General features: G+C 46.6%; 1 protein-coding gene across 1 annotated transcript in view; it reads left to right on the top strand.

Moving 5' to 3' along the window:
- csmd3b (CUB and Sushi multiple domains 3b) overlaps positions 1-19,559 on the top strand; it is a 1,929,854-nt gene that overhangs the window by 1,900,193 nt on the left and 10,102 nt on the right. Inside the window, exons 65-66 of the mRNA XM_085993978.1 lie at positions 2,224-2,333; positions 5,042-5,129. Coding sequence (XP_085850104.1) covers positions 2,224-2,333; positions 5,042-5,129 — 198 coding nt within the window. The remainder of the gene's footprint in view (positions 1-2,223; positions 2,334-5,041; positions 5,130-19,559) is intronic.

The raw sequence follows: 19,559 nt of genomic DNA, 5'->3' as shown, positions 1-19,559 counted from the left end.
TCATGGGAAGGGAAGAGGACCGCCCTGCGTGCTCTGACTCCCTCCATATGCATATGGAGGGAGTCATTAGTGAAACTGGGTGCAGCCCTGCACCTCTGTGCAGTGAGAACACTGTAGAACACTGGCAGCACAAATGTCAAAACAAAGGTTGGCCATGGTCCCTTTAAGGAAACCGGCTGATGGCGCGTCATGAATGACGTCACCAGACCCATTTCCTCTAATTGGCCCGGGAAACGCGCTGAGTGGGCTTAACAAGCCCTATCAACATAAATTCATTTTCCAGAGTGGGATGGGGCCAGCAGCAGGGCTGCGACCCACCACCGACATCACCCACACTGAACCCGCTGAGGTGAAGAGAATCCAGCCAAACATGTCTAGCTTCTGATCATGCCATTTCTATGCTACCAATTGCTCACCCTGTAATTAATTTTCTCACTACTAGCCCTTGTCATTTTTAGGCTCAAGGAGGGGGAAATTTGGTTTCGTCCATTTTGGGGCGCTAACATTGCCTGTGCACTAACTTTAGCTCCTGGTGCTAATTAGCGCCGGCGACCACAAAATTGAGTTTTAGCGCCCCAAGAGGAAAATGGAGTGCTAAATCAAGCGCTCCACTTCCTTCTTAGGGCGCTAATGTCGGAGAGCGGGGTGGAGACTTCAGCAGCGCTGCACACTGGGGCCGTGCAACGCTACCACTTTCAAAGGCTCCTTCCCTCCCTTAAAGGGAAGGGCCATCTCTGCAGGCTCTGCAATTTAAAAAATACCTACCTGGACCACCAAGGCAGCCGTGATCCCACGCGATCAGCCCGGCATTCAAGCAGAAAAAAACTGGAACTAGAAAGGTTAAGTTTTATTTTTACTTGCCTCGGCCACCTCTCCTTTAATCATCATCCCCAAAGCGGCCGGCCGCCCGCCCAATGCACACCTCCTGCAGCTGTCGGTGTTTTAGACTGGCGCTGCTGCCTGGGACGGCACACGGCGATGATGTCACGATCTCCGGGCGAAGGAGATCGGGGTGCAACGCTGTAGCGCCACTGCAAAACTCCCGCCGAATATGGCAGGAGTCGATGTCCGCGCCATGCCCGGTCGCAAAGCCATTTGCGGCCTAACGGGGGGCGCAAAGGCACCCAATTTCACCCCCAACATGTTATTAACACTACTCAGGAGAGACTCCCTCTCTAATATTTCAGACAAACTCACTCTGTCATCTTCTCACAGTCAACCTATTGCAGCTCAAGTAGCTTCTTACTTTTCACCAATTTAGTTCTCTTTTTACAGGACTGAATTTGGTAACTCATTAAGCAAGTCATTCAGCTTTCTTAACTACTCCGTCAATTCAGATGGCACAGTCAAGCTAAATTAATTCAGTTTACATTTAATCGAAACAGCGCAGTCAACATAAACCTCCCACAGACTCCAGTTACTCTAGCACATTTATGACACAGCCATCACCACCAATTCTGTTATAAACCTGTTTCCTTCTCTTGCCTTCTCTCAGCAAAAATTCATTTTCTCAGCTCCTCAGTCAAGTTCTTACAGCTGAAGATAATGCAGCAACTACAACTTCTGTTGTGCATATCATGGCTTCATTCCTTCATGGCCTCACTCCTCCTATCTTTGTAAACTCCTCCAGCCCTACAACATCCCTCCCCCAAACACTTTGTTCCTCTGACTCTAGCCTCATGTGCATCACCCCCTCCACATTGCCACAACTTTGAAGACCATACTTTTGAGCCACCTAGGCCCCACATTCTGGAATTCCTTCCCTAAATCCCTCTGCTTCTCCACCTCCCTCTCCGCCTTTAAGACCCTCCTTAAAATCTACCTCACTGACCAAGCTTTGGTCACCACTTCTATTATCTCCTCCTTTGGCTTGGCACCCTTTTTTTTGTGCCTTTGTGAAGCACATTGGGACAATTTTCTGCATTAAAGGCTCAATTTAAATGCAAGTTCTTGTTGTACACAGCTTAGAATACAATTTTAAGCAGATAACATATTTTAGGATTTGGACATCTCTGATAAACTCCTCTTATATATGATTTATTCTCAAGCCCTCCTGCTACTGCATTGTAACACCCTCAGAGTGTAGCATCGTGATGTTTGTCAATATGAATCATCAATGTGACCTGCTATATTTATTAAAGCCAATTATCCTTCTTAATATAGATTCAAGGAGCTGCTGTTGCATTTCTGGGTATAATTCTTCCTTTTCTTTTGCCCTTTTAGGTGTCTACAAAAGTCAGGAAGCACGCCTCATGCTTCTGATGTACCACGTGAAAGCACCTGTCCAAGCTTCACTAAGCAAGCTCAAAGATAAATGGGCTATGGATGGTTATGTAAGTATGCTCTTGCGAGCTCAGTCAGATGGATTCCTCCTGGCAGACTCATTTTGTACTGAATATCTGCCTATATTCTTAAAATAATAATAGTTATGAACAACTGAGAGTTTACTCAACTAAGTAATCCCAAGTACACAACTGGTCTTTTGCTTCAGCCATTCGGATAGATCTTGACTTTGTCCAATAGTGTAAAATGGGTGACAGTGAGTCGGCAGCCCGCTTTACATCCCTCCCAATTTTAATTTCCATTGAAGTCAATGAAAATAAAAATTGGGAGAGACGTAAAACAGGCTACCTACTCGCTGTCACCCGTTTTACACTATCGCACAAAGTTAAGGTCTACGCCATTATGTGAGATGCCCGCTTTCACAAAGTAGAGAGTAAACGTTACTACTTGCCAGACACCAACTTGATGGGCTAGATTTTCCAAGAGGTCAGCGGGCATGATTGGTGGTTGGTCGGGTGGGAAAGTGTTTTTTTTCCCCCCAGCGGGTTAGGACCCCGCTGTGAACCTGCTGCCACAAGCCTTTCCCCAATGTCGGGTCTCTCAGCGCTGAGCCGACCTGACACGCAGCTGCGGGTTCACAGCGGGGACCCAATTCAGGTAATTAGTGGCTTGTTTAGAGCCACTTAAGAATGAATTTCAGCTCACCACCTGCATTTGACAGCTCGCCCACAGGGTCCACGCTGGTCGTGAACCACATCTGTGAAGCTGAGGCAGGAGGTCAGTGGTCATTGAATCAGCTGTTGAGTTGACAGCTTCAAATGTCAGTAAAAGCTCCCACCTTACAGAGATATCTTCCCCCAGCCACAAACACTTCCTCACAGCATTTCCACAACAGATTCACCATGCTGCGAGTCTTTACACAAATCTCCATCCAGTCTGAACTCATTACCTCTCTCACCATTGACAGATCGCTTCTGTCATCTGTACTTCACCTGCCATCTATTCCATCAGCATGGGTGCCCTTTATACTCTCTCACCTTGGTCCTCAGAATCCCACCACAATCAGCCCTAACACCAGCAGCACTAAAACAACACCACCAACCTTCTCCACAATCACCTGATGCTGCACAGGACAGAGGGCATCAGCACCCAAACATATTGCTGCCAGAGATGGCCTCACCATGGCCAGATTTACTTCACTTGATGCTGTACACCCTGCCTGCCACATGATGCGCCAAGTTGGCACCACCCCACACCAACACCATAAGGCATCCCTACAATGTCCAAGTCATTCCTTTCACACTCATCACCATTGCGGGAGGTACCGTTATATTTCACCATTCACTGCAACTTACTAAGCCACTTCCAAAGGTGCACACCAATCTGTCCAAGAACGCAAAGTGTTGAAAATAAAGGTTTCAATGTTTGACAGCACATTAACAGAAACTTTATATGAACATTGGATAAAAGACCCAAGTGCATACCCTTGTGTGTTGTTAGTTGGTATGATTGCTCTAGGATGAGGGTGAGTGTGAGGGGTGGCGAGTGAGATGGGGATGTGATAATGTAGATAGAGAGGGATGGTTGGAGGTGCAAGGTAAGTTAGTGTGAGTAAGGATGTGCAGAAGTAGGGTAGGGAAGGCAGAGTGATGGGGATATGATGAGAGGCACAGCAGGATGAGGTTGAGTGTGGCTTTGTACTAACATTTCGTGATCTGCTGAGACCATTGAAATGTTTGCGGCACTGCACCCAGGTCCTACTGACCACATCCCTGCTGGTGACCCTCTCTGCAATGTGCAACCTGGCTGTGTTGATCTCCTGGGGAAGTCTCTTCTGCCCATGGGAAGGGAAAAGGACACCCCTGCGTGCTATGACTCCCTGCATAACCATATGGAGCGAGTCATGGGAGAGCCTGGGTGCAGCCCTACACCTCTGTGCAGTGCTTGTCAGTGTTTGCAGCACCTCAATGCTGTAGAACACTGACAGCATGAATGTCAAAATAAAGTTGGCCATGGTCCCTTTCAGGAAACCAAAAAAGGCAGAAACTAGCCAGAGGCTGCTTGTCCCTCTGTGTCCTTAATCTTTTCTGTAGTTCCTAAAAGAGTTTCCTGTGAGTTGATGTTGACCAAGTATTTCCAGGTATTGATCAACATTGAAACATACAGTATAGGTATCATAGGAAGTAGCCAAGGATATAAGGTCCAGTTGGGCTATTTTCTTTCTTTTCTTTCCAGCTGTCATGCTTAAATAGTGCATGCATTGCCTCCTGCATGGCACAGTACACTAGCATGGATTTACATTATTAATGCAGGGCTCAGAAAAGACTTCTAATTATTTTTATTTGAGACAGAAATGTCATTTCCCAGGTATCACAGGGAACTGCAGTTTGGTGGTCTGACGTTAAGCTGTCAACACGGACCCTCCATAGATGGTTTTTCTGTAATTTATAATGGTTATCTGGTGAATGGAAAATTTTATCTGCAGCGCAGGTGGGAGGAGGCTCATGTGGAGCATAAATGCCGGCATAGGCCATTTGGGCCAAATGGTCTGTTTCGGTGCTGTGTACACTCGATGGAACACATTCAAATTGTGCTCACAAAGTGGTAAATGAAAGAGGCACTGCTATAGTGAGGATGATTCTGGTGAATAAACAGGTGTTTTCTGGGTACATTTTTTTTTGTTTTCTTTCCTCTATTATAAAAGTTTGAAAAGTGCATCTTCATCATTATTATTCATAATTTGTTTTTATTTTACCAGGTTTCTGCTGAGCCTGATGGTGCCACATATGTTTTTCAAGGATTTATACAGGGTGAAGATTATGGACAGTTTGGAGTACAGAGACTAGGTAAGTCCTGGTGTTAAACACATTGAATTGGAAATCATATATACTTTTATTTATTGAAGATTATAACCTAGATGTTTTAGGAGCTACCGACTGCACCAACCTTTACCTGCTGGTGATAGTGAGCACCAAGTAAAAGTGTTTTGCTGCCGGTGTCAAAAGTATAAACTCAGGAGTAGATCAGTAATGTCTGCTGTCTCACTCTAATTATGATATATGACCTTTTTATTGTCCTCACCTCCCAATGGCATCCTTCACTTTCTCCTACTGTAAGTGAAAGAAGCATTGTGTCCTGCTAAATCAAAACAGCTAGGTGGTTCAAGGAACAGAGGCACAGAGATGTGTGACGCAGATTGACACTGGCATGTGGAATGAGTGGAGCCAAAGCATGATTCTGAGGTTGCTTTGAATTGCTTCACATTTGATTTCTCCCCCTTCCACATCCCATGCCACCAGTCTAATGTTTCTCTTCCTCTCATAAGAACTTAAGTAGGTCATTCGGCCCCTCAAGCCTGCTCTGCCATTCAATAAGGTCATGGCTGACCTCCTACCTCAACTCCACTTTCCTGCACTATCCCCATATCCCTTGATTCCCTTAATATCCAAAAATCTAACAATCTCTGTCTTGAATATACTCAACGACTGAGCCTCCACAGCCCTCTTGGGTAGAGAATTCCAAAAATTCACCACCCTCTGAGAAGAACTTTCTCCTCATCTCAGTCCTAAATGGCCGACCCCTTATTCTGAGACTATGACCCCTGGTTCTAGACTCCCCAGCCAGGAGAAACATCCTCCCTGCATCTACCCTGTCAAGCCCTGTAAGAATTTTGCATGTTTCAATTAGATCACCTCTCATTTTTCTAAACTCCAGAGAATATTTTTTTTTCGTTCATGGGATCTGGGTGTCGCTGGCAAGGCCAGCATTTATTGTCCTCGAGAAGGTGGTAGTGAGTCACCTTCTTGAACTGCTGCAGTCCGTACGGTGAAGGTGTGCAGTTTTGGTCTCCTTACCTAAGAAAGGATATACTTGCCATAGAGGGAGTGCAGCGAAGGTTCATCAGACTGATGCCTGGATGGCAGAACTGTCGTATGAGGAGAGATGGGTCGACTAGGCCTAGAGTTTAGAAGAATGAGAGGGGATCTCATTGAAACGTATAAAATTCTGACAGGGCTAGACAGACTGGATGCAGGGAGGATGTTCCCCCTGGCTGGGGGCTCTCGAACAAGGGGTCACAGTCTCAGGATACGGGGTAGGATATTTAGGACTGAGATGAGGAGAAATTTCTTCACTCAGAGGGTGGTGAACCTATGGAATTCTCTACCACAGAAAGCTGTGGAGGCCAAGTCACTGAATATATTTAAGAAGCAGATAGATAGATTTCTAGACGCAAAAGGCGTCAAGGGATATGGGGAGAGAGCGGGAATATGGTATTGAGATAGAGGATCAGCCATGATCATATTGAATGGCGGAGCAGGCTTGAAGGGCTGAATGGCCTACTCCTGCTCCTATTTTTCTATGTACTCCCACAGTGCTGTTAGGGAGGGAGTTCCAGGATTTTGACCCAGCGATGATGAAGGAACAGCGATATACTTCCAAGCCAGGATGGTGTGACTTGGAGGTGGTGATATTCCCATGCACCTGCTGCCCTTCTAGGTGGTAGAGGTTGCAGGTTTGGGAAGTGCTGCTGAAGGAGCCTTGGCGAGTTGCTGCAGTGCATCTTGTAGATGGTACACACTGCAGCCATGGTACGCTGGTGCTGGAGGGAGTGAATGTTTAAGGTGGTAGATGGGGTGCCAATCAAGCGGGTTGCTTTGTCCTGGATGGTGTCGAGCTTCTTGAGTGTTGTTGGAGCTGCACTCATCTAGGCAAGTGGAGAGTATTCCATCACACTCCTTACTTGTGCCTTGTAGATGGTGGAAAGGCTTTGGGGAGTCAGGAGGTGAGACACTCACCGCAGAATACCTTGCCTCTGATCTGCACTTGTAGCCACAGTATTTATGTGGCTGGTCCAGTTAAGTTTCTGGTCAATGGTGACCTGCAGGATGTTGATGGTGGGGGATTCGGTGATGGTAATGCTGTTGAATGTCAAGGGGTGGTGGTTAGACTCTCGCTTGTTGGAGATAGTCATTGCCTGGCACTTGTGTGGCGTGAATGTTACCTGCCACTTATCAGCCCAAGCCTGAATGTCGTCCAGGTCTTGTTGCATGTGGGCATGGACTGCTTCATTATCTGAGGAGTTGTGAATGGCACTGAACACTGTGCAGTCATCAGCGAACATGTCCATTTTTGACCTTATGATGGAGGGAAGGTCATTGATGAAGCAGCTGAAGATAGTTGGGCCTAGGGCACTGCCCTGAGGAACTCCTGCAGCGATGTCCTGGGGCTGTGATGATTGACCACCAACCACCACAACCATCTTCCTTTGTGCTAGGTATGACTCCAGCCAGTGGAGACATTTCCCCCCGATTCCCATTGACTTCAGCTTTACAGTCCTTGTAGGACAATCCCCCCATCCCAGGAATCAGTCTGGAGAATTTTCGTTGAACTCCCTCTATGGAAAGCATATCCTTCCTTAGGTAAGGAGACCAAAACTATACACAATACTCCAGGTGTGGTCTTATCGGGGCCTTATATAATTGCAGTAAAACATCTTTACTCTTATACTCAAATCCTCTTGTAGTAAAGGCCAACATACCATTTGCTTTCTTAATTGCTTGCTGTACCTGCATGTTAATTTTCAGTGATTCATGTACAAGGACACCCAGGTCCCTCTGAACACCAACATTTCCCAATCTCTCACCATTTAAAAAATACTCTGCTTTTCTATTTTCCTACCAAAGTGGATAACTTCACATTTCTCCACATTATATTCCATTTGCCATGTTCTTGCCCACTCACTTAGCCTGTCTGTATCCCCTTGAAGCCTCTTTGCATCCTCCTCACAACTTATGTTCCCACCTAGTTTTGTAACATCAGCAAACTTGGATATATTACATTTGGTCCCCTCATCCAAATCATTGATGTAGATTGTGAATAGCTGAGGCCCAAGCACTGATCCTTGTGGTACCCCACTAGTTACAGCCAGCTAACCCGTAAATGACCCATTTATTCCTATTCTCTGTTTTCTGTCCGTTAACCAATCCTCAATCCATGCTAGTATATTACTCCCAATCCCGTGAGCCCTAATTTTGTTTAATAACCTCTTGCATGGCACCTTATCTCATGAGGTATCTTTCCCAAACAAACTTGCTGAGAATAAGGAGAGGGAGGAAATATGGGAAGAGCCACTTTCCTAATAGTCTGTGCCACCGCTACCGCAATCATTTGTTTTTCCAAATATAAACATTTTTTTTAAGGAAATTAAACTGTGATTGATGCCATCAGCAACAAAATCACTACTGCTCTTACTAATATTGCTTAAGCAGATTTTACTTTCTCTCTCCTCTTTTCTGTACACTATCTCTGGCTGAGAGGCTGAAAATGCAGATAAACCCCAGTTAAGTGGCTTATCTCCCAGGCCTCAGGTCTGCCCACAACCCATGTAACCCAACAGTAAAAATGTGACCGAGTAGCTTGGGGTAACCCTCAATTCAGTTTTTCTTTCCTCTTTTTGATCTCTGCTCAGTAATTTACCACAATGGGAGATTACTCTCTGGGAAGGAATATTCCCACACCTTATCACTTTGTGGTGCAGCAGGTCTCACACCATTGTACCACTCCAAGATTACTATTCAAATAATATATTTATACTTGTACTGTAAATTCAGATATGAGCAGATGATTTTTTTTCTATCGGTGGTAGTATTACAGCCATATTTTATCTATGAATATTTATGATTTTTACTGCGACTATTTCTGGTTCTATCAACCTTCTACATAAAAAAATCTCCTAACTCCTACTTTATTCTTTTGGTGACTTGTGCTGAGAAACATGGGTACCAGCACTACTCCAGTACCTCACTCATGTGGCCATTCACTATGTATGAGCCTGCTTAATAAGTGCCAACAGGTTGTCTAACCATTAAGATATTGTAGCCAAACCCAAGCTAGAGCCCAATCCCATTCTCATCTGATGTTCACACTTTTTAGCTTCTCCAGCTCAGCATACTGAGACCAATCATAGCGTCCCACTGCCAACCCAGTTGAGACGACCACTGACCAGGGTCGATATGTAATAGTTTTGAGAGTGTTCATCAAACTTTAAAGTCTAGAAATTCAGGTGAGCGCCGGCCGTTAAGGCCCGTTTTGAAGAAAAAATGGCGGCCGACTCACTTCTGCCCACTTCCAGCAGGCCCTGCAGCAGCCACCATTTTGGGAAGGTCGGCAGCGCTGCCGTTGCCTGCGCTCACTTCAGATATTTAGATTAGGCAGATTGTGACGTCAATGCGTGTGCAATGCTGACTTGATGCACGATCTGCCATTTTGGATGTCGCCGCTTCACTTAACACCCTCTCCTAATCATGACCAGCTGAGCAAGCATTCAGCAGCAAGAAGGAGTCCCCAGCAGGGCTATTTAAAGAGATCATCATCAACAACTTGCAGCTGACATTTCTTTTTCAGTTCTACTGGCTCTGTCTAGGTTTCTGCAACTCTTGGAGCTTTCTAAACTTGTTTAAAGTGGCTGATGTCACAGGGAGTGTTGCTGCAAGTGGAGAAAACACCACTTGCTGACAGTCATGGGGGCTCTACTTGCAGTCCCCCTCGCGCTCAAGTATCATAGGGAAATGGAGCGGAGGCAGCGAAGAAGAGGACAAGATGCTCGCAGAGGGAGGAGCAGGAGGGCTCTCAGCAGGAGGCTTTAGCCACCTTGGGTCTTCCAAGAGCTCCTTTCTTACCTCCACTTAAGCCAGGAGTGCACTGTATTAGGAGGCTCTGCTTCATCAAGGAGGTGGTCACAGAACTCTGCCAATCTGTTGGAGCACAGATTGCTGGACTGCTGCAACACTCCGCAACACCCTTTTGACACTCATAAACCCAGCCACGATGGCAGCAGTCTGAGCTTGCATTGGCAGCAAGCTGCGCCTGCAGCAGAGCAGTCTGCACTTCCACTGCAGCACTGAGACGTTGGGTCACTTCTGCCTGTGCGGTAATGAAGCTGCAAGATCGTACATCACACCCAGCATCACCCGTGGGTCCACAAAATGTGTCCTGGAGTTATCCATCATTTCCATCCTGGAAATCATGCGTTCCAAGCTCTGCGCAAAGCCCCGTGCAATGTTGGAGCCAGACCCCTCCATGCTCCTTGACACTGACAAGAGGTTCTCTGGCAGCCTTGCCATTGCACCTAGCATTTCTGTGTGCATGCCCATCACCCTTCTTCTAAGGGCTGCCCCATCGAAGTCATCATCTGAGTCCTGTGCAGCAGAACTTGTGCGTGAACCCACCTCCCGGGGAGCTGGCACCCTAGCTACCCTTTCCCCCAACCTGGCTGCAGCCCATTCATGCCCGGTGACTCACCACCTGCAGATCCCGCCTCTAAACAAAACTCTAAATCTCGCGCAGTGCCATTTTCTGAGCTGTTGTCTGCGAGTGTCAAATGCAGTGCCGCTGTTTCTTCTTTTCCTCCTGTTTTTCTTTTTCTGCTTCTTTTCCATCTTTTTCTTTTTCTTGACGAGGGACAGGCTGTACCAGTGGCACTTCTTGGATATCTGAAAACAGAAAGAAACAAGGGGTCAGGTTGTGGTGAGGGAAGGTTTGGAAAGCAAGATATCCATGCATACACCATCAGCAGCTTGTAAGTGAGAAGAGATTGTGGGATGAGGGGGAAGTAGGATGTAAGAAGGATTAGGTATGACCATACCGTCATAATCAGCAATGGTTTCCACTTCTCCGCTGGCTACGGACTCTGTTACTGCCCTTCCAATAATTTCAAAGACAGATTCCTCGAGGTTGGTCACGGTCTCAATCCTGGCTTAGCCGCCTCCAGTCTGTTGTTGCTTGTGTCTGTTATCTGCCACCTTTGCCTGCACGAGAAAGGGAAGTGTGTGAGTGAGTGTGGTGCAATGTGTTTGGGTGATGTGCCTGCCATGGTTGAATAGCTGTCAGTGTGTGCAAGGTGTGAGATGTGGGTGTGAGTGCTGCAGCAGTGGTAAGTGTGTGAGGGTGAGGTGAAGCCATGATTGTGAGGTCTGAGTGGTGATAGCTAGAGATTGCTGGTAGGTGATTGATGTGGTGTGGTGCATCGAGCAGTGTGTGAGTCTTGTGTTACAGATGGTGGGATATGGCATTTGCTGAAGTCTTCACTTTCCTTGACCAATCCGTGTGAGGTCATTAAACTTTTTGCGGCACTGGATTTAGGACAACACTGGTGGCCGTGACAGATTGTGCAATCTCTTCCCTAATCCTTTTGGTAATGAGCTTGGATGGTCTCTTGCCCCCCTGCAGGTAAAGGACAGCCCACTGTCGTTGGACCCTCAGGACCAAGGCCTCCAGTACAGCGTCGCAAAAACGGCTGGGTCTCTCTCTTGGCTGTTGAGCTATTGTGTCTTCTCAGCTGACAATGAGGTGCTTCTACAACAAAGCACCTCCCATTTAAGTAGTGGAGAGAGCCTAGGCCAAACTTTATTGGCCAGTAGACTACCCGATATTGGACCCCCACCCTCATTGAGCACTAAGCCAATCAGCAGCACGTTTAGCACTGGGATCAGCGCTCCAATCATGTTAATGATCAGGCAGCATGAATTTTGCGTGCTGCCTGCACCATTTAGAAGCGACGCAGGCAAATAGCGCTGGGCAGTGCCCCTGCCCGTTTTCGGGCCTTATCCAATTTCTAGACCTAGATGTGCCCCTGCATTTATTAAAAATATAATAAAGGGGGAAAGCCAGTGCTGAATTAAATTACAATTTAACTGTATTTGCTGAGTTAAGTTTGCAGAATGACCTCAAACTGGAATTTTACATCCACCAACAATCTGCAAATTTCCCTCCTATAATTGACATTAGGATATCCACAGCTAACAGACTTTGTGGTCTTAAAAGAGTAGACCACTGAAACATAAATCCAAGTTAGCAGCTGAATAAAGAAAATGTGCAGTACGCGATATAACACTCCTATTCTTATGAAACAGCATGTCATCAAACTTACTGTAACACTATGGCAGATCTGCTAGTATATATATTTTCACACATACGACTTTATTGAACTGTTTCTCTGTTGGGTAATTTGTTGCAGTTTAATTGATTTTCCCCTTTGAGTTCTTTTCATTTGACTCTAGAGGAGAATGTGAAACCTAATAACATGGTAATTAGCTTGTTGCAATCAAAAGTAGTCTGTGCAAAATGGTGCCAACTCTGGTGTTATACTGCTATAGAGGCCACATCCATTGTAAAATTCTTTACCACCTTATTCCTACCTCTTAACTCTCTAGTCTGAACTGTTCCGTATTACTGGTGTATGCTAATTCCAAAAGAAACATTTGTTTTCTTTTATGGGCCCTTATATCTGGAACAACCGTCACATAATGTGAAGCTTTCATTATCAATGACTTAAGAAATTAGGACTAAGATACAATGTAATAAAATAAAACAGATTGTGTCAGCATGAAACATTTTAAATTAGATTTCCTTTGAATCAGGCATATTTCTATGTAATTATAATGTAGCTTCTGAGTTGTATTTGGTTTGTTAAATTGCAAGTTTGTAAACATGATTTTGTTTGTGTGTTTGAAGTTGCCTATTTGTAATATCTTCGAGATCGTCCCATAAAGTTTTAAAAAAGCATCGATTTGCCGATCTAAACCAGGGTCATAAAGTATCCTAATAGGATAGAAATAAAAAATTACAGTTTTTAGTCTTAATGTAAGCCTCGCAGAGCATTTAAATAGGGTGATATAGAGCAACTATTATTGGTGACATTTACACTGATCCATAAGCTAACTCATTGAATTAGTTATCCGTGACAACAGCAATTAAAAAAAAAAGGCTCAGCAGAATCATGTTTGAACAAATTACTCTTTGCAATTATCTCTGCTGTAATAAGTGCTATCTCTGCAACTCATATATTGCAAAGAATGAAAAGGAACTAATCAAAAAATATGGGCCTAGAAATTCAGTGGGCTGCGCCACCCGTTAGCGTCCAAAGAGGGCACTTAGTGGGTTTAATGCCACTGGCCACGCTTCCCGCTAAATTTAGCGGGACGCTAATGACGGCACTAGCCATTAGCGCTGCGCCGCTACTGATGACGTCATCGGTGTGCGCAGCACCCCGCTACCACCTTATCGCGAAATTTGGTAGCGCCCCCTGCTTTAACACAGGTCGCAATTTGCGATCGGTTCAGCGGGCCTACCTGCGGCGGTAGAGGCACGGAGGTGCGGGGCGGTCATTTTTTTTGCTGGCCGCCTACCAGCACCTCTTCGCATAGCCGTCCCCGGCCTCCTGAGCCCTCCCCCCCACGTTGTGCCGGCTGTGTCCCAGGAGCCCGGCACTTCTCCTCGGTGCTGGGCTCTTTTGCCGGCACTTGCGATCGCGCTGCAGCAGGCCTCTCCCTTTAAGAAGGGGAGGAAGGCCTGCAGTACTGCAGTGCGCCATGCCGCAGCGAGTGGCGCTGCAGCACGTTGCGCTGCGATTTTCAGTTGCAGCGCCCCAAGAGGGATGCAGGGCGCCTCGAGTAGTGCTGCGCTTCCGTCTGGGGCGCTGAAACTGAATTTCCGGCAGGCGTTCGCGACTCCTTCCGGGGCGGTACTTCCGGCGCCCTGGCGAGACTGGCACCCCAAACGGGGCGCCAGTGAATTTCTAGGCCAAGGTGTTTGTCAAATATTTTAATTAGCTTAATGGACACTTTTTGACCAATCACTCAAAGTGACCAAAATGTCTATGAAAGATGCGATTGCTGATGATTGTTCATTGGTTTAGCCATTCACCGCCAGATCTAGCTAGACCACATAAAGCATTATCGGGTCCCGCTCTCGTCTCCCAAAACTGCTCACTATTCCAGGATCATTCTGGAATGCAAACATAACCGCCGGCTTTGTAAACCTCTCTCCTGTCTCCTTCACCCTCACCTCCAACAACAAGTGCGAGGAGCTCATAGACTTCTTTGACCCTAAGATTGAGACCATCCGATCAACTGCCTCTGCCACTTCCCTTCTTTCCCCTAGCCCACTGGGCCAAACTTCCTATAAGGATACCCCCCCTGCCCGAGCCCTGAACTCACAACGTTCTCCAGTTTCGCTCCGATCTCCCCTCATGAACTCTCCATGCTCATCTTGTCCATGAGACCCACTCCATGCTCCCTCGACCCTCTTCCCGCTAAACTGCTGACCACCCAACTTCCTTGTCTGGCTTCCGTGTTAGCTGACCTTGTTAACGGTTCTCTCTCCTCAGGTAATGTCCCCCTTTCCTTCAAGCCTGCTGTCATCACCCCTCTCCTTAAAGAAAAACAACCCTTGACCCCCTCTGTCCTTGCAAACTACCACCCATCTCCAACCTCCCTATCCTCTCCAAAGTCTTTGACGTGCTGTCGCCTTCCAAATCCATGCCCATCTTTCCCGGAACTCCATGTTTAAATCCCTCCGATCAGGTTTCTGCCCTGCCACAGTACCGAAATGGCTCTCATCAAAGTCATAAATGACATCCTTTCTGACTGTGACAGAGGTAAACTATCCCTCCTCGTCGTTCTCGACCTGTCTGCAGCCTTTGACAAGGTTGATTATTCCATCCTCCTCCAACGCCTCTCTACTGTCGTCCAGCTGGGTGGGACTGCACTTACCTGGTTCCATTCTTAGCTCTCTAATCGTAGCCAGAGAATCACATAAGAACATAAGAACATAAGAAATAGGAGCAGGAGTAGGCCAATCGGCCCCTCGAGCCTGCTCCGCCATTCAATAAGATCATGGCTGATCTGATCCTAACCTCAAATCTTCTATCACTCTGCATCCACCCGAACCCATGTGATCTCCCGGGAGAGGCGAAAAACCAGATAAAGACCCAATGGCCAATTTGGGAGAAAAAAATCTGGGAAATTCCTCTCCGACCCATCTAGGCGATCGAAATTCTTCCAGGAGATCACTCTGTCCCTATATTTTCTACAGTACTTACCTTCTGTAAAGGCGATCTCCACCCCAGCCAGGAACAGGAATAAAACCATCTCCTGAAATCTAACACAGAATTAGAACACAGTAGGAGCAGAACAAGGCTACACGGCCCCTGGGCCCACTCCACTACCCACAGGGCCATGACCATTCCGAACCTAGACTCATGTCCAATTTCCTGCCCGCTCCCCGTAACCCTTAATTCCCTTTACTTCTAGGAAACTATCTATTTCTGTTTTAAATTTATGTAATGATGTAGCTTCCACAGCTTTCTGGGGCAGCAAATTCCACAAACCTACCACCCTCTGAGTGAAGAAGTTTCTCCTCATCTCAGTTTTGAATGAGCAGCCCCTTATTTTAAGATTATGCCCCCTAGTTCTAGTTTCACCCATCATTGGGAACATCCTCACCGCATCCACCCGATCAAGCCCCTTCACAATCTTATATGTTTCAATAAGATCGCCTCTCATTCTTCTGAACTCCAATGAGTAGAGTCCCAATCTACTCAACCTCTCCTCATATGACCACCCCCTCATCCCCGGGATTAACCGAGTGAACCTTCTTTGTACTGACTCGAGAGCAAGTATGTCTTTTCTTAAGTATGGAGACCAAGACTGTATGCAGTATTCCAGGTGCGGTCTCACCAATACCTTGTACAACTGCAGCAATACCTCCCTGTTTTTATATTCCATCCCCCTAGCAATAAAAGCCAACATTCCATTGGCCTTCTTAATCACTTGCTGCACCTGCATACTAACTTTTTGAGTTTCGTGCACCAGGACCCCCAGATCCCTTTGTACTACAGTACTTTCCAGTTTCTTGCCATTAAGATAATAACTTGCTCTATGATTTTTCCTGCCAAAGTGCATAACCTCACCTGCAATGGCTTCTCTTCCCACTCCCGCATCGTTACCTCTGGTGTCCTCCAAGGGTCTATCTTTGGCCCCCTCCTATTTCTCATCTACATGATTCCCCTCGGCGACATCATCCGAAAACACAGCATCAGTTTCCACATGTACGCTGATGACACCCAGCTCTTGAGTCATTACGGCACAAAAGGAGGCCATTCAGTCCTGTTCCCCCACTCTATCTCCATAGCACTGCAAGTTTATTTCCCTCAAGTGCCTATCCAATTTCCTTTTGAAATCATTGATCGTCTCCGCTTCCACCACCTTCGTCGGCAGCGAGTTCCAGGTTATTATCACTCGCATGCGTAAAAATGTTCTTCCTCACATCCCCCCTGTATCTCTTGCCCAAAACCTTAAATCTCTGTCCCCTCGTCCTTGTACCATCAGCTAATGGGAACAGCCTTTCTCTGTCTACTTTATCCAAACCCATCATAATCTTGTACACCTCTCCACATCTGTCATAATCCTGTACAGCTCTATCAAATCTCCCCTCAATCTCCTTTGCTCCAAGGAGAACAACCCCAGCTTCTCCAACCTAACCTTGTAGCTAAAATCCCTCATCCCTCGATCATTCTGGTAAATCTCCTCTGCACCCTCTCAAGGACCTTCACATCCTTCCTAAAGTATTCTGACCAGAACTGAACCCAATACTCTAGTTGTGGCCTAACCAGAGTTTTATAAAGGTTCAGCATAACTTCTCTGCTTTTGTACTGAATACCTCTATTTATGAAGCCCAAGATCCCATATGCTTTGCTAACTACTCTCTCAATATGTCCTTCCACCTTCAAAGATCTATGCACATGAACCCCCAGGTCCCTCTGTCCCTGCACACTTTTTAGAACTGTGCCATTAAGTCTATATTGCCTCTCCCCCTATCCCTTCTGCCAAAATGCAGCACCTCACACTTCCCTGTATTAAATTCCATCTGCCACTTGTCCGCCCATTCTGCTAACCTATCTATGTCCTGTTGCAGTTGATTGGTATCCTCCTCACTGTTTGCCACACCTCCAAGTGTGGTATCATCGGCAGATTTTGAAATTTTGCTCTGTATTCCAATATCCAAGTCATTTATATATATACTAGCTGGGGGAGCCCGGCGGTGCCGAGGCTTTTTGAGGGCATGTTGTTGTTGGAAGAGAGAGAGGGAGCGACTGGGGGGAAGAGAGAGAGGGAAGGAGAGAGAGAGAGAGAGAGAGAAGGAGAGAGAGAGAGAGAGAGAGGGAAGGAGAGAGAGAGAGGGAAGGAGAGAGAGAGGGGGGAAGGAGAGAGAGAGAGAGATGGAAGGAAAGAGAGAGAGAGATGGAAGGAGAGAGAGAGAGAGGGAAGGAGCGAGAGGGAAGGAGAGAGAAAGAGAGGGAAGGAGAGAGAGACAGAGAGAGAGAGGGAAGGAGAGAGAGGGAAGGGGAGAGAGAGAGAGAGAGGGAAGGAGAGAGAGAGAGAGATTGGGAGTGTGAGAGAGAGAGATTGGGAGTGTGACAGAGAGAGAGATTGGGAGTGAGAGAGAGAGAGAGAGACTGGGAGTGTGAGAGAGAGAGATTGGGAGTGTGAGAGAGAGAGATTGGGAGTGTGACAGAGAGAGAGATTGGAAGTGAGAGAGAGAGAGAGAGACTGGGAGTGTGAGAGAGAGAGATTGGGAGTGTGAGAGAGAGAGATTGGGAGTGTGAGAGAGCGAGATTGGGAGTGAGCGAGAGAGAGATTGGGAATGTGAGAGAGAGAGAGAGAGAGACTGGGAGTGTGTGAGAAAGAGAGACTGGGAGTGTGAGAGAGAGACTGGGAGTGTGAGAGAGAGATTGGGAGTGTGAGAGAGAGAGATTGGGAGTGAGAGAGAGAGAGAGATTGGGAGTGTGAGAGAGAGACTGGGAGTGTGAGAGAGAGAGAGAGATTGGGAGTGTCAGAGAGAGAGATTGGGAGTGTGAGAGAGAGAGAGATTGGGAGTGTCAGAGAGAGAGATTGGGAGTGAGAGAGAGAGAGATTGGGAGTGTGAGAGAGAGAGATTGGGAGTGTTTCAGTGAAGCAACCACTAACACTACTAACAATAACCAGCCCCAGGACAGTGACATCGTAGCACAGAGAATTCGACCCAACACAATTGTCACTAAACAAAAGGAAAAATACCTGTCATATTGGGCAGAAACAACAAAAACCCAAAGCAAACTCAATTGCTACTTGGCCCTAAACAGACAATACAACATGGCTGAGTACCTGACCATGGTAAAGGATAACAAACTGAGAAAAACCTTGACAAGGTACAGACTTAGCGAACATAGCCTAGCGATTGAAAAAGGCAGACCAGGCTGCCAAGAGAGGACAGGATATGCTCTCACTGCAGTCAGGGAGTAGTGGAGACAGAGATGCAGTTCCTCACAGCCTGTGGAAAATATCAGGGTATCAGGGAGAATTGCTACCAAAAATTCTCACAAATATGCCCTGAATTCAGAAATTTGAATGACGACCAAAAACTCCCATACCTACTGGGGGAGGAGAGAAGCTGTGTAGCACTGGCGGCACACTATGTTACAGCTTGCCATGAACAGAGGGACAACCAGTAAACCTAAGAAAAGAGTATATATAAATAATGCGAATGTATATTTATACACTCAGGGATATACCTGTTTATACACTGTATGAATAGAACTGCGTTTATGTGTTCAACCATAAATGTATTTTGATGCTTTGGCAACATAAGATGTACCTTATCATGCCAATAAAGCGATTTGAATTGAATTGAATTGAATTGAATTGAATTGAGTGAGAGAGAGAGAGAGAGATTGGGAGTGTGAGAGAGAGAGACTGGGAGTGAGAGAGAGAGACTGGGAGTGAGAGAGAGAGACTGGGAGTGAGAGAGAGAGAGATTGGGAGTGTGAGAGAGAGATTGGGGGTGTGAGAGAGAGAGAGAGATTGGGAGTGAGAGAGAGAGAGAGATTGGGAGTGTGAGAGAGAGATTGGGAGTGTGAGAGAGAGAGAGATTGGGAGTCAGAGAGAGAGAGATTGGGAGTGTGAGAGAGAGATTGGGAGTGTGAGAGAGAGAGAGAGATTGGGAGTGTGAGAGAGAGAGAGATTGGGAGCGTGAGAGAGAGAGAGATTGGGAGAGAGAGAGAGATTGGGAGTGTCAGAGAGAGAGATTGGGAGTGTGAGAGAGAGAGAGATTGGGTGTGTCAGAGAGAGAGAGATTGGGAGTGTGAGAGAGAGATTGGGAGTGTGAGAGAGAGAGATTGGGAGTGTGAGAGAGAGAGATTGGGAGTGTGAGAGAGAGAGATTGGGAGTGTGAGAGAGAGAGATTGGGAGTGTGAGAGAGAGATTGGGAGTGTGAGAGAGATTGGGAGTGAGAGAGAGAGAGAGATTGGGAGTGTGAGAGAGAGCGAGATTGGGAGTGTGAGAGAGAGAGACTGGGGGGAGAGAGAGGAGAGAGACTGGAGAGAGAGAGAGAGAATGGGGAGATAGAGAGAGAAAGACTGAGGGGGAGAGAGAGAGCGACTGAGGGGTGAGAGCCATGAT

The sequence above is a fragment of the Somniosus microcephalus genome, chromosome 7 (genome assembly GCF_052327205.1).
Source record: "Somniosus microcephalus isolate GS21.2 chromosome 7, FLI_Smic_1.0, whole genome shotgun sequence".
NCBI lineage: Eukaryota > Metazoa > Chordata > Chondrichthyes > Squaliformes > Somniosidae > Somniosus > Somniosus microcephalus.
Note: the sequence above shows the minus strand (reverse complement) of the source record. Positions and strands in the feature narration are given on the sequence as shown.